Source organism: Symphodus melops (assembly GCF_947650265.1).
Source record: "Symphodus melops genome assembly, chromosome: 20".
Taxonomy (NCBI): Eukaryota; Metazoa; Chordata; class Actinopteri; order Labriformes; family Labridae; genus Symphodus; species Symphodus melops.
In genome coordinates, this window is record NC_136710.1 from 8,281,658 (window position 1) to 8,294,652 (window position 12,995).

General features: G+C 41.0%; 1 protein-coding gene across 8 annotated transcripts in view; it reads left to right on the plus strand.

Moving 5' to 3' along the window:
• LOC306841548 (adhesion G protein-coupled receptor L3) overlaps window positions 1-12,995 on the plus strand; it is a 224,998-nt gene that overhangs the window by 145,502 nt on the left and 66,501 nt on the right. For all 8 annotated transcript variants that reach the window (XM_079371495.1, XM_079371497.1, XM_079371499.1 and 5 more), the window contains one exon: window positions 10,846-11,202. In XM_079371495.1, coding sequence (XP_079227621.1) covers window positions 10,846-11,202 — 357 coding nt within the window. The remainder of the gene's footprint in view (window positions 1-10,845; window positions 11,203-12,995) is intronic.

The window sequence follows — 12,995 nt, forward strand, 5'->3', positions numbered from 1 at the left end:
GACGCCATAAGAGTTTCATCTTTGCTTTTCAGTCAAATGTGTTCAAGGCTCTTGGATGGATTGCAGTCATGGTACAGTCAGTCATCGTCCCTCAGGAAGAACTGTCACTTTTTTTTTGTTTTTTGTCCTTAACTTCCCATTCAGGGTCATCATTTAATCATTGTTTTTTTTAAGCAACTCTCTACGCTGTTACTTTTAGCCTTGGAGAGTGTTACACAAGTCTATACTGGTTGCCGTCCTATCCCAAAATATAAACTGAATAAGTTTCTCGCACTTGAAATGAATTAAATCCGCCGCATATTATTTCCTTATACTTGAATGAAGAAATTAATCCCAGCCCCTTATCCGCCAGAATGACCTCAGAGCTTTCCGCTACAGTGAGCATAGCTGCATCAACTCCACAACCCTGCAAAGGCGAGTGCAGCCACATGAGACAATTTGCCTCAGTTTCACACACCTGCTGTTGCGACACTAATATGCTGTCATCAGATGCAAATCCACACCGCTTATACAATGTGTACTTTTACATGCAGTAGATACAGTGTTTTTTATTAGCTAAAATCTTACCATCCTATGTTTGACTACTTTTTGACTGTGTTTGTTCTGAGATATGTATGTATCCAAATCAAAGTGTGACGAGGACCGTTTACAGAATACAACAATCAGTATCTTTTCAAACAGGAACATCTACGGGACCTTTGCTTAGTCTCTGAGAAAAAAAAAAAGTCCTCCCTGACGCCTGAAGGCTTCCACTGTAGTGCTGACTCTTTTGTTGGATGGTGATTGGTTCATAGGATGAGGCACAGTTGGTGTCATAGAGACACGCGCAGTCTGGCAGCCCTGTAATCTTGCCACATGTTGCCATCTGGACAGGGCACAGTGCCAGCTCTGCCAGCCTGGAGGGAGCTCGCAGACGCGCTGCCCCGACCTTACTGCCGAAACAGCCGATGTTTTGGACGCCCATGCCCGTCTTGGCTCTATTTGGAGGAGCCTGACACATGCTAAATTGATTAAGAGTGTCTAAGCAGTAAATGCAAGCTGGCAGAGTCTGATGGAGATTATCTGAGTGGCTCAGTTTTGCTCTTAAAGGCACAAGCTGTAGCCTTCCAGTATCTGTCATGTCTTTTAATTGATATACTTTGACAGGCAATTTAATAAATTCAAGTGACACCCTTCAGTTGGTACGTGTCACGAGAAAACATTTTTCTGTCTCGATTGCAAAGCTTCATGGAAAATTGTGTGTGGTAGTTCAAACTTGATGCTTCTATCACAGAAAAAAAGAAAAAAAGAAAAAAGTGTTTTGCATGCTGCATGATGCCCTTTTTGAAGTCGAGGCTTAGAAATGTAGGCTGCATGCTCATTTGCAGGCTACACTCTTATCGCAGGACTGGTGTACCTCGAGCAGAGGGCAAATTTCTTCCAGGAAAAGAGCAAGATTTCGAGTGTGCTCGTAAAGAATGTTTTTTTTTTTTTCTCACACATGTACACATGCACAGTCTACTTGCAAAGCCTTTAATGTTGGAACACAATGGGACTCTGTTAGTAATGCAGCTTTAGATCTTTAGCATGGAAACAGAGAGCTCTTTGTTTCTGCAGCAGACACTCTTTGATTTTTTTTTTTTTTTCTCTCACATATCCCCTCATGTGAGAATATTTTAATCAGTTTTCATATTAGTGTAGTGTATGTCGTTTCTCCCCCCCCCCCCCCCCCGTCTGATCTGGTGTTACATTGAAAATGATGTCAATTTGAGAAGGCGAGCTCAATGCTTCAAGTGGTTTTAGAATATGGCATGTTCATTCCCTCTTTCTGATACCCCCATTATATATCACATGATTTTGTCCGTCGTCCCTCCTTACTGACTGGCCATCCATCATGAGCCTCGGCGGCTCTGCCTTGATCCAGAAATCATACACAGATCACCTGCGTAGTGAGAGAGGTGGCAGGCAATCCTTCAGTTAAGGCCAACAGCCCATCCATCTCTCCTGACGTGTGCAGAAATAGAGGAAAGCATACTTATAATAAAAATTTAAAAAAAAGTTCGGACCACTATCGAATGGTAAATTTGTGTCGAAAGATGATTATTAGGTACAGGTTTGTTTTTGTCCTGACCTCCAAATACAAGTTGTTTATTTTAAGCTAGAAGAGCGTACTCCTCAAATAGTCGGTTCGATTGATCAAAAGCACACGTATTCTTTACTTTATACTCAAGAGACTTGTAAAGGGAGAAACATCATGATACACTCGGGAAGAAAAACACATTTCTGTCATTCTTGTATCAGCTCGAAGCGGGATGTTTTGCTTCCCTAAATCAGCTCTTACATTGTTGGCTGTTCATCCATGAGTTATCCCCGTCAGTCTCGGATATCTCAAAGATGCCTCTCTTGCCTCTATTTAACAGTATAATATAAAAACCGCCTGTTTTCAATTTACCCTCCCAATCACGTGAAATAAGTCGATGCAACATGTCACTATGTCAGGCTGAGTAAATCCTTTTCAGGAGTAATGCTGCTTTCAGAGGAATTCAGTGTTGTTTTCCATGATTCTTGTCTGATGAAGTCAATCGTTTTGAGCTCAATCTTAACCAAATTTAAAATGACCTGAACACGATTTTATTCAACGAGCGGGAGTAAATGTTTGTAATTTGGTTTTCTGTCAGTAACAACAGTGAGATGTTTACAATGTAGAGCACATCGACGCACAGAGACGTACAGTCTGACTCTGACTCCGCTTAGCACAAATCTCTCAAGTAAACTTTCCGACCACTCAGATGTCGGTGTACGCTGCTCACTTGATTGGCTCCATGTGACAAACGTTCCTGTTTGTGTAGCTTGAAGTCGAACAATCAGAGCACTGGCTCTGTCTAAAAACAACAAGAACATAGTGGGGGGGGGTCACAAGTTGTAAACTACATTTCTCAATTTGATGAACAGGACAGGGAAACACTGTCATGGGATCTTTTTCTTTACTTGTTAATGTTCATAAAGGTTAAAATAACTCTTGATGTTAGGGTGTAACACCATAACTTTCTCACCACTCCAGCTCAGTAATGAAGTGTGTCGGTTCTTGTTCGTCATTTATTTTTTTCCTCCTGATGTTTGTGTTTTTGCGTTTGTACTGTGACCAATCCCCCCCCCCAAACATTTTTTTTTAAAAAAGCCACATTAGCTCTAGCAGGCTCGCTGACGCACAATCTCAAAGTGTTTTTTTTTTTGGGCCAATCAGCTGACCAAATCTGACTGGGGCCCTGTGAAGCGTCGTTTGCTCTCTTTATTGGCAGTGTCCTGTGCACCTGTGCACAGCTTTGCCCTATCCATTTGGCCCCATTCGACTCCTGGTTGACAGTCTTTTTAAAAGCCTTCCTCAAGGTTTTTTTTTTTCCCAAAAATGGTGAAACCATGACTGAGTGTGCCTTCCTTTTAGAGAGTCTAAAATCCACTTCTCAGATGGACTCACACCCTTATCCTTTTTTTTTTTTTTTTTTTTTTGCTTCTCCTGGGAAGTTTGAGTTTTGACTCTAAAAATAAAAGTCTATCCGACATCCAACTTTTGGCTTAGAAGGAGAGTTGTTGTATTATCACTAGAAAGATGTATGTCAGATTTGTATAATGCATTCAATTGGGGTTTAGAGATTATTTGAAAATATTTGAAAGCCATGAGTACATCGATTTAGCAAAATCCTCCTTCTCAAATGCAGATTAGTTTATATGCCTGCATAAACAAGCAGTTTTCCTATTATTTAGCATGCATTTTCTGCACATCTGCATTGTGGATTCACCTGAAACCACTTTACTGTAGTGAATGTGCAAGCAGGCTTTGCTTCTTCTGTCAGTTAACTCGAACACTGGGAGTGTCTCTTCGGGCCTGTTTTCCATGTGTGCATGTAGATTAGCCCAGCACGTATGCTTCTCCCAGAGCTGTGTGACCTCCGTAGCTGCCCTCTCAAATCCCGGCAAGAGAGCTTTCGGGAATGAGAAATTAATTGCCAAACAATGCACAGCTCCCATCCATTACGGATCGCGTCATGTCAGATGATATCGAAAGCATTACTGAACGTCTGGCTGCATAAGTTTACCGCAAAACCCTCCTTCACCGCAACCACCGCATCCCAGTTGCAATCTCTAATGGATTCATGGGTCAGTCTCCTCAACAATGAGGATCGTGTAGCATCTTAATGGGATCGCATGTGAAAATATGCAGGAATTGATAAGCTGTTGGGCAGGGTGATGAACATAATGATGATGTTACTCATCGATGTACACGTTCGCCATACGAGCCGAAAATTGTTCCGTATGACTCATGATGATTTGGACGTGATCTTGTTTGTTTCCGGTTTTCTCTGCTCTCATTTTTTCTCGTTTGGGTGACGTGAGTACATGGCAGGATGTTGAAATTAACCGAAGCATTTCCTACCATGATGACTGTTAGCAACATTGCTATGGTACAGTCCATTTTTTAACCGGCTATGTCATGGATCATTGTCTTGACTAAGAAGGACTCAATGCTGAATTAGCTGATGACTGGAAAACCAGAGAAACAAATGTGCTCATTTTTCAATCTCTTTTTTTTAATTTTTTTTTTAAGGCTATATGTCACATTAGGATGCATTATCTGATCCATCCATCCCTTATCTTAACTGCTTATCCAGCTCAAGCCAATCACAGTTGTCATTGGGCAAAAGGCAAGATACACCCTGTACTGGACGCCAGTCAATCACAGGGCGAACATACAAAGACAAACAGCCAGGCACACACACTTGCCCTGGCAGTGTTAGTGTCTCATATTAACCTAACAAGCATGTCTTTGGACTCTGGGAGGAAGCTGGAGTCACCTGAGTGAACCCCTTACAAGCACAGTGAGAACATGCAACCTCCCCACATACAGTATAGCCTCATTTGAAGGGGATTCAAACCAGCGACTTTCTTTCTGTGAGACAGAAGCATTTAATTCTGCACCTGGTCAGTTTGCTAAATCATTTCCTTCTCAATATTTGGCGTTAAAAATGTGTCACCTGTTTACCTAAGAACGTTAACAATTTCTTTAAATAAGCATACCATTACCTTAAAATGTTGCATTTTGCTATATTATTGTTTAAATTTGTTTTATAGTCTATTTCATATAGCAGTTTTCAACAACAACATAAGTACAGGTTTATTTTTTTTAAAAAAGTCTAAGTTTGGTTTGAAAAAGTTTAAAAAAAAAAAAAAAAAAAAAAGGTAATTTGGTTTGAATTGCTAACATTTCGAGGTAGTCCACAACAAAGACTGTTCACTTTCCCTCGCTGCATGTACCTAAAAAGAAGTGAAGTCTGAAATCCAACATAACCCGAAGAGAAGCAGACTGAGTTACAAAGTGGAAGCAGCACCCAAAGATCAAAGAGCCAAATGAAACAAGTATAAGTTTGTAATTTATTTCTGATCCACTCACCGCCATGAGCATGGATTTGGACTTAGAGTAGGCTCTAAAAAGCACCAAGACATCCCATTTCACAAGCTATAAACATGCTGGTCGACAGTTAATGGGTGACATACAAAGACTGCCCAATTCATCTCAAGTCTGTTCAAGTGCCCTCTGAAAATGTAACCACGCACAAAGGTTCAAATATTAAAATGATGTAATAATTGGGTACAGCATTAGGTTGGACGAACAACTTCCCTGTCTGATGCTCATTTCATTTTTACCCCCGAAGGCCCTTTTCCACCTCTTTTGATCTGGAGTTTGCAGAAGTTTCTCCCTCGCTCGCTCTGGGTGAGGGAAATGGCAAGTCATATAAACCGGATTCATTTCATAATAGCCGGGTTTTTTTTTTTTTCTTTTTTCTTTTTCTCTCTCCTGGAGTGAAGTAGAGTGGGCTTATCTAATTGTGGGTGCCACGAGCCCTGGGATAAAGAGAGCGCGAGAGAGAGGCTAATTAGTCAGAAATTAATGCTTTGAAATGCAGCACAAAGCACTGTATGTGGTGGAAACTGACTTCATATGTTTGGTTTGGGTGGGATAAGTTGGTATAATAGAAGGAGAGTGTAAATGATGAGAGGCAGCTGGAGCTCCCACAGAAGTTTACTCGTGTCTTTTATGAATGAAAAGGTCACCAGCTTAAAAGTAGGAACAATTTAAGCCCCTTGTTTTAAAAAAATCCCAAATATCTGACAGCTTAAATTGGTTTAGTTCAACCTTTTACTGCCTTTGAAAATGTATTGATCTTTGAATACACCAGAGATGGGCTACTTCTGATTTTGAGTCCAATTCATTGAGGTATTTCGAGTGTCATTAAATTGAACTAAACCAAGCAGCCACCTCCAGTGAAGAAAAATGAAGCCAATACAGTGCAAAAAAAAATTGCATATACTGGAGGGCCCACTAAAGGTTGTAAAAGCTGTGAGTATATATTATAAGATTCTCACCAAATTAACATTCACATCTTCCTGAAAGGTCACCCATGGGTCCCTCTGAGCATACCAAAGTCTTGTTCAAATCGTTCTTGAACCCAGTTTTTCTTTCTCTCTTTATCCTTTTGGATCGAAAGGGAAAGCTGGCAAAGCAAAACAAAATGTCCTTGTGCTGTCTCCAAGGCGAAAGTGCCGGCAGACTGTGGCTACTGTGTGCTGCTGGCTTTCCCTTCCCTTCCCTTTTTTTTTTTTTGTGCTTGTATCATGGAAAAGATATACAAGTTTGCTCAAGGACATTTTTTTTTCTTTCTTTTTACTCCTGATCTCTGTCGCTTGCGCGTGTCTTTGCAGCTGTATTTAACATGCTGTGAGTTGAAAATAATTCAACCCTGAGCTCAACAGGATCAACTTGAAGCAGAGAATTACATTCTAGTCATGGTTCCACGTGACTTTGAATTAACCTCCTGCTGTTTTTGGCCATTTCTTCAGGCCATATTTCTCTATAGTGTTATATTACTTCAAACATTACCCAGGTATAACATATCTTTATATTATTATTTAATGCAGTGTTAAGATTAATGAAATCAATTGAAAGTTAGACTATGTAGCACTGGAGACAATAAAGAACATTTCAAGTCTTTTATAAACAAACAGTGCGACAACATCATAAAACATACATGTTTGTTGGCAGTAAACTGGGGCTTTTAGTTAAAGCACTTAGAGGCCTGCTGTTACAAGTAGCATATGGTGGCTAACGTTAGCCTCTGCTAGCATACCTCGAAAGTGCAATATGTTGACGTATCTTTGAGATATCTTAGGGTTGCTTCTGAACAAACGTTGTCTCTCATTGTGCTTTTGATAAACCAAGTATTAGCATTAGCACTGTCGCTATCAGCAGTGTCCAATGCGGTTTGTGACAGGACACCACATTAAATGATAGTATTAGTAGCAGCAAATATTGTCTCCTCTTGGGGTGTATTGTGTTTACCTTTCACTTAGTGTTAAAAGGCAGAAGTAACAATCCTTTTTCAAATATTGGTGTAAAGGTGCCACCCACAGATCTTTGTAAACAAGTGTTATAGGCCAGTGAGATTAAAGGACAGACACATGGTGATTACAACACAGGTGCTATCCAATACACACATTGAAACGCTGGTGTTTGAGAATGCAACAGTGCCATCCAGTATTGAGTCATGGGAGACAAAGAAGAGACATACACACAGAAGGAAATAGAGGAGGATATATAAATGTGCATCTGCTACTTGACTTGAGAATGAATTTAAATTGTTTTATAAATATTTCTATTTTAATTTCTCTACAAAAAGGGTTAACATTAAGTAAGTCAATGGATGACACTTCTAGTTTGACTAAACTGCTTTAAAACTGTCTACCTGTAAGACTATGCTTTGTGTCCCCTTACCCTGCACAGTTTACATTCTCATATCAGTCTGCATTTTTTGGGGGGTTCTTAAGCTTCAAAATCCCTCAGCAAAAATATGACCCAACCAGAATCACTCTTCTACCAGCCAGCCTGACCAGCACAAAAATTCCCTTATCCTAATGTGGCCGCCTGAACACCTTTTTAAGCCACTAGCTTATCTTGGCTTCTGCACTGTGACCCCTTTCTAACCTTAATATGTGCTGTGAATTTCTATCATCACATTTCCATGGGGTGCACTAATGGTCTCCTTTACTGTAAGCTGTTTAAGCACCAGCAGCTGATTTCAATTACACCTAAATTGACAGCCCTTCCTTTTACTTCCTTTTACCCTTAGAATTGGTGAGACCTATTTTAAGTTTATCATCTCTTCTGCTCAAATACACATTTATAAGCCCTATCATGAATAATATAACAAATAGACTGGTGTCCTTGAAGATATGTCTTCCCCCGTAATAACGTGATCATTGCTGCTGAAGGCAGATGCAGATGAAGGATTCAGCCTGATGCTGAGGTTCAGATTAATGTTGATGCCTAACGGTGGTTATAGAATGTAAATGGCGATATCTTGGTGGCTTGTGGAAATGTTAAATACCTATTTGAGTATTCATGTGGTTTTCTAAAGGCCTGTTGATGGGTGTTAGTGTCAGATTTTGTTGGTTGATGAGGGTTTGTGTTTGAGTGAGTGCCTGCCAGTGTTTGCATTAATGAGTCCCGGTGTTAAGGCATATTGTGCAAGCTCTATTGATTGTCTCTTAACATTTACCCCTTTTGTGCTTTGCTTATTTGTCGTTTCTCATCTGTGAGTGAAATCTGAAGTTCTACGGCCTGCTTTACCAGCTATTTGATAGTCAAAAAAAAGGCTCCGTTTGCTTTAAGTTCACGTTGCATTTCAATGAGATTGGTGCAATAGTTCCACCTCATTGATGGAGTGCCTCCGCAGGAGTGTCCACGGTACCTGCGGATCTTAAAAACACAACAAATCCTTTTGTTCGCGAGAGAAAACAAGTACTCAATCAACTTGGAACTCTTGCTGTGGCGGCAACCCGTTTAATCAACCTTGGCTGGCGTTGAATGCTGTTAAGCGTTGAATGCATTGACTGCTGATGGTAGTCTGGTCTGTGTTATTAAAGCCCCAAGGATTCCCAAATACTGGAACTAATTTATACCGTCTTATTTCACCGCTTTCAAATTCGCCATTCAGAGAACGCGTCCGATTGCAAATTGAAACTCAGTGAAGTGGATTTCGGCAGCGATGTCTGTTATCTGAGCTCTCCCTGCAAGTGTGACGTCCATTACACCTGCCATCCTTAAATTGACCCTCATTAAATTTTGTTTTGTTCCCCTTTTCATTCAGAGATTGGGACCATTTGTCACTTCTGTCATTTTGATTGTATCTCGACATTAGGCGGAGACAATGCCTTTCTCAAATTGCTTTTTCGCAAAGGCTCCAGATTGTGTGTGTGTGTTTATGATAAAGGATCTCTTTAAAGACATCATGACATATACAGATATCAGTGCAGTATTTCAAGCAATAGGAGAATTACAAATACCCTTTAAAACACAGTTATATATACCGTAAATTCCGGACTATTGAGCGCACCTGGATATAAGCCGCACCGGCTAAAAATAGGTAAAAAAAATGTATTTGTACATATATAAGCCGCACTTGATTATAAGCCGCAGGTGTCCACGTTATAACAAGAGCTATTTACACAGAAAGACGTGACACAAAGAAATTTTTTTTACTTTTAATGAAATACGTACTACTGGTAACATCCGCAAATATGAAGCCTACTGTAAATCCTTTATCAAACAGTGTCTGTAACGCGGCTGATGAAAAAGATTACCGTAATATATTTCACAGGAAAAACTCCATCCATTCACTGCCTCAGAATGACTTCATTACTCACTTCCTTAGTCTCTTTTTCGTTGTCGCTGTCAGTGTCAACTTTACGTGCAGCAGCTCTATTTCCTTCTTTGACAGCCAGTTCGATCGCCTTTAACTTGAAAGCTGCATCATATGTATTTCTCTGTGTGTTTTCCATGATGAGGGTGCGTGCATAAAGCGCAAAAGGACTGATATTAAGATCCGATGTGATGAAGTCAAATGTTTTTGCGGCACAAGCTCATTGTCCCGCAAGAAAAATCCATAAATAAGCCGCATCGTTTTAAAAGCCGCAGTGTTAAGAACCGCGACAAAAAGTAGCGGCTTATAGTCCGAAATTTACGGTAAATGCCTGTTGTTGTTTTTTTTTTAATTTAATGAAGATAAATCAGGAAGTACAGTATAACCACCTCTTGTGTCATCTGAACCTCTGACATAACCAAGTCAACGCATTCATATAAGCTTGCAGCTAAGTTAATTTGGGGCCACTGTTTCCCGATGGGAGGCACAGGGGAAGGAATATTAAAGATCAGTTGATGGTACGATTGATGGTGCATGAAGTTTTTTTTTTTTTTCATTCAAGTGGAAAGAAAAAGGAGTACAGTGAGTTTGGCGCATGTTAATTTGATGTGTGAATGTCGGTGTGGTGATGGGTCTCGCCTCCAACAGCTCAGGTAAACAACGTCATTAGCAAGAACCTCCCGGAGGGCAACCGCAGGGAAGAGTCGCATCCAGGAAATAGTGATTCTAGTTCGTCCCGGCTGACCCAGAAATGACATGTAGCTACAACAACCCTGTTATTGACTCGCAGAGATATGCTGTCAACCGCTCTATTTAGACTGCACTGATGTAAGAGTGTGTGTGGTGTGAGTGTAATAGCATAGCTAGTGGGGTCCAATATTAGACACCATGCATGCAACTTTAAGAACACCTGCTGTTTCCGATTGATCTACAGTGAGCTGTCCTCCTTTAAATTGTCACATCGAAAGGAGGAATGTATGTATTGTCACACTGTCACCTGTCATCAAAACATTTTTTTTTTGTAAAATTAGACCTTAAATTTATATATCCCTTCCAGACATTAATTTTTGCCATTCCATAATTTCATTGTTGTTCCTTCTTCCTCTTTTACCAGAAACATCCTCCTCTATTATGGTCTACATGGACACAACTACAATGACAACAAGGACCACTACTCGGCCCAACACTCTTACCCTGACAACCACAACAGGCAGGACTACAACTACCAGGATGCCAGCTTCAACGACTGCAATGGCCCCATGGCCGCGGACGACCACCACAGTGGCGGCGCCCGTCCACACAGTGGTTGAGGGTTTGGCTCCAGAAGATGCCGACGATCATGCGCCACCTTCCTCCAAGCTTCCCAACATCAGGGTGGAGTATTGCAACCCCTTGGTGATGATGGACATCTCCTGGCCCAAGACCAAGCAGGGGACGGTAACCAAGATGCCGTGTCCACCTGGAACCATAGGTAACGCACATTTCTTTACTTAGTCTTTGGGATAAACCAGAGTAGAACAAACACATTGATGAAAAATAGATCAAGTATGTCAGAGGGGACAGATGTTTTATTTGGTTAGGCATCTTGACAGAAAACGATGAGAGTCCTCACCAGTTTAGAGTACTTAGTTATGCCAATTTCACAACACAGACAGTACACTGCATGGGGACTATATTGTTGGACACTTAAGCTTCATTTTTCTTTTGGTCTATTGGGGTTTTGTTTTTGTTTTTTTCTGATGAGCATCCATATTGGATAAATGGGTGCTCATTCCATTTGGAAACGTTGTGTATCTTCAAAACCTCTAACAATCCTCTATTTGGACATGAACAACTTTGCTGATAAAATCTTGCATTCACATGTCGTTTCTTCATCCCTTCACTCTGTGAGGATGTCAAAACTCCTGTTTGGATATCGCCATCTGCAAAACCCTGTGCCGTAACTCCCTCGCTTCTTGCCCTCCATCCTCACTCCAATATTCCCGACTCGCGGGTGCAAGCATAAAGCGAGCATAGCATTACCTCTTTATTGAAACGGTCACTAGTTCTCAACCACTTACACTCTCTACACACTACACACTCTATGAGGACACAATTTGTGTTATGCTCTTTGAAAGAGCTGTCCAGCTATCAGGTGTCAGTGTTGCTGAAAACTCTGTATTAGTATCAATTAAGTCAAGTTTGCATTAAAGAATCAATGGCTCGTACTTTATATTAAAAAGGTTCCTTCCACAGTGCTGATTTTGCAGCAGTTCATATTTTCGTAAGAAGCGACCACAGAGGATCGAGTTTTGAGGTGAATAAGGAGGTAACAACTGAAGCTTAGACTTAACCGAAATGTGACCTAGAAACCTTTATTTGTAGCTTTCAGCCTTTAAACAGTGTTTTTGCATTAATAAACCACATTTTTTTGTGTTCATTCATTATTTCAAACCCAGAAAAAAGAGGAAACCAGAAAAGAGTGTTCTGAAACTTCCTTTTGATCATTTTTCAGGGCAAGTCACCCTAGATTGGGGAGTGACATCTTACCCTCGATTCTTGCTCGAAGCTGTTCATTTCATCAATCAGCACACACACACAGGCACACATACACAAAGATACATTGCAGCCTTCATTAGCGGGCACCGCCAGCACCCATCGAGACCTCACTAACAGCCGTCATATGGCTAGATAAGAGCAACACATACCCCCCTTCCCCTCAGTGCTCTCTTCAAAGCCGCCGCTCTTCACACGACACCGCCGAGCAGAAACACGGCTGCGGGAGCTTCCCCTGCCACACTTTGAAAGTTCCTCAAGCTTCCCCTCTCCCCCTTCCATCTACCTCACTTTACTTGCTGTCATTCTCTTGCCCCCCACCCCCCACCCCACCCCACCCCTTCAATCCCTCTCTTTCATGCCCCCTTCACCTGCCTCTCAATATAGACGGAAATGCAGACTCCCTTATCTTATAAACCCATCAAACATAAGGCTGTCCAAGGTGGACCGGGGAAGGAAATTATATGTCAATCAAAAATTATATCTGTTAATGCTGGCCGTCTCACCCTCACACACACACACCCTCAATCTGAGTACAAGCAAGGGCGATTTAATGTCAGCATGTAGCCCTGCTGATGACAGTTGGGAGAATATAGAAACAGGTTTATTTGAGGTACAGTGAAGAACAAGTCAAAGACGTAGTTTTTAAACACAATAAATCCATTGGAGTCATTTCAAAATAAAACAAGCCAACAAAAACTATGGGTTTATGCTGTATGTCCCAAGAAT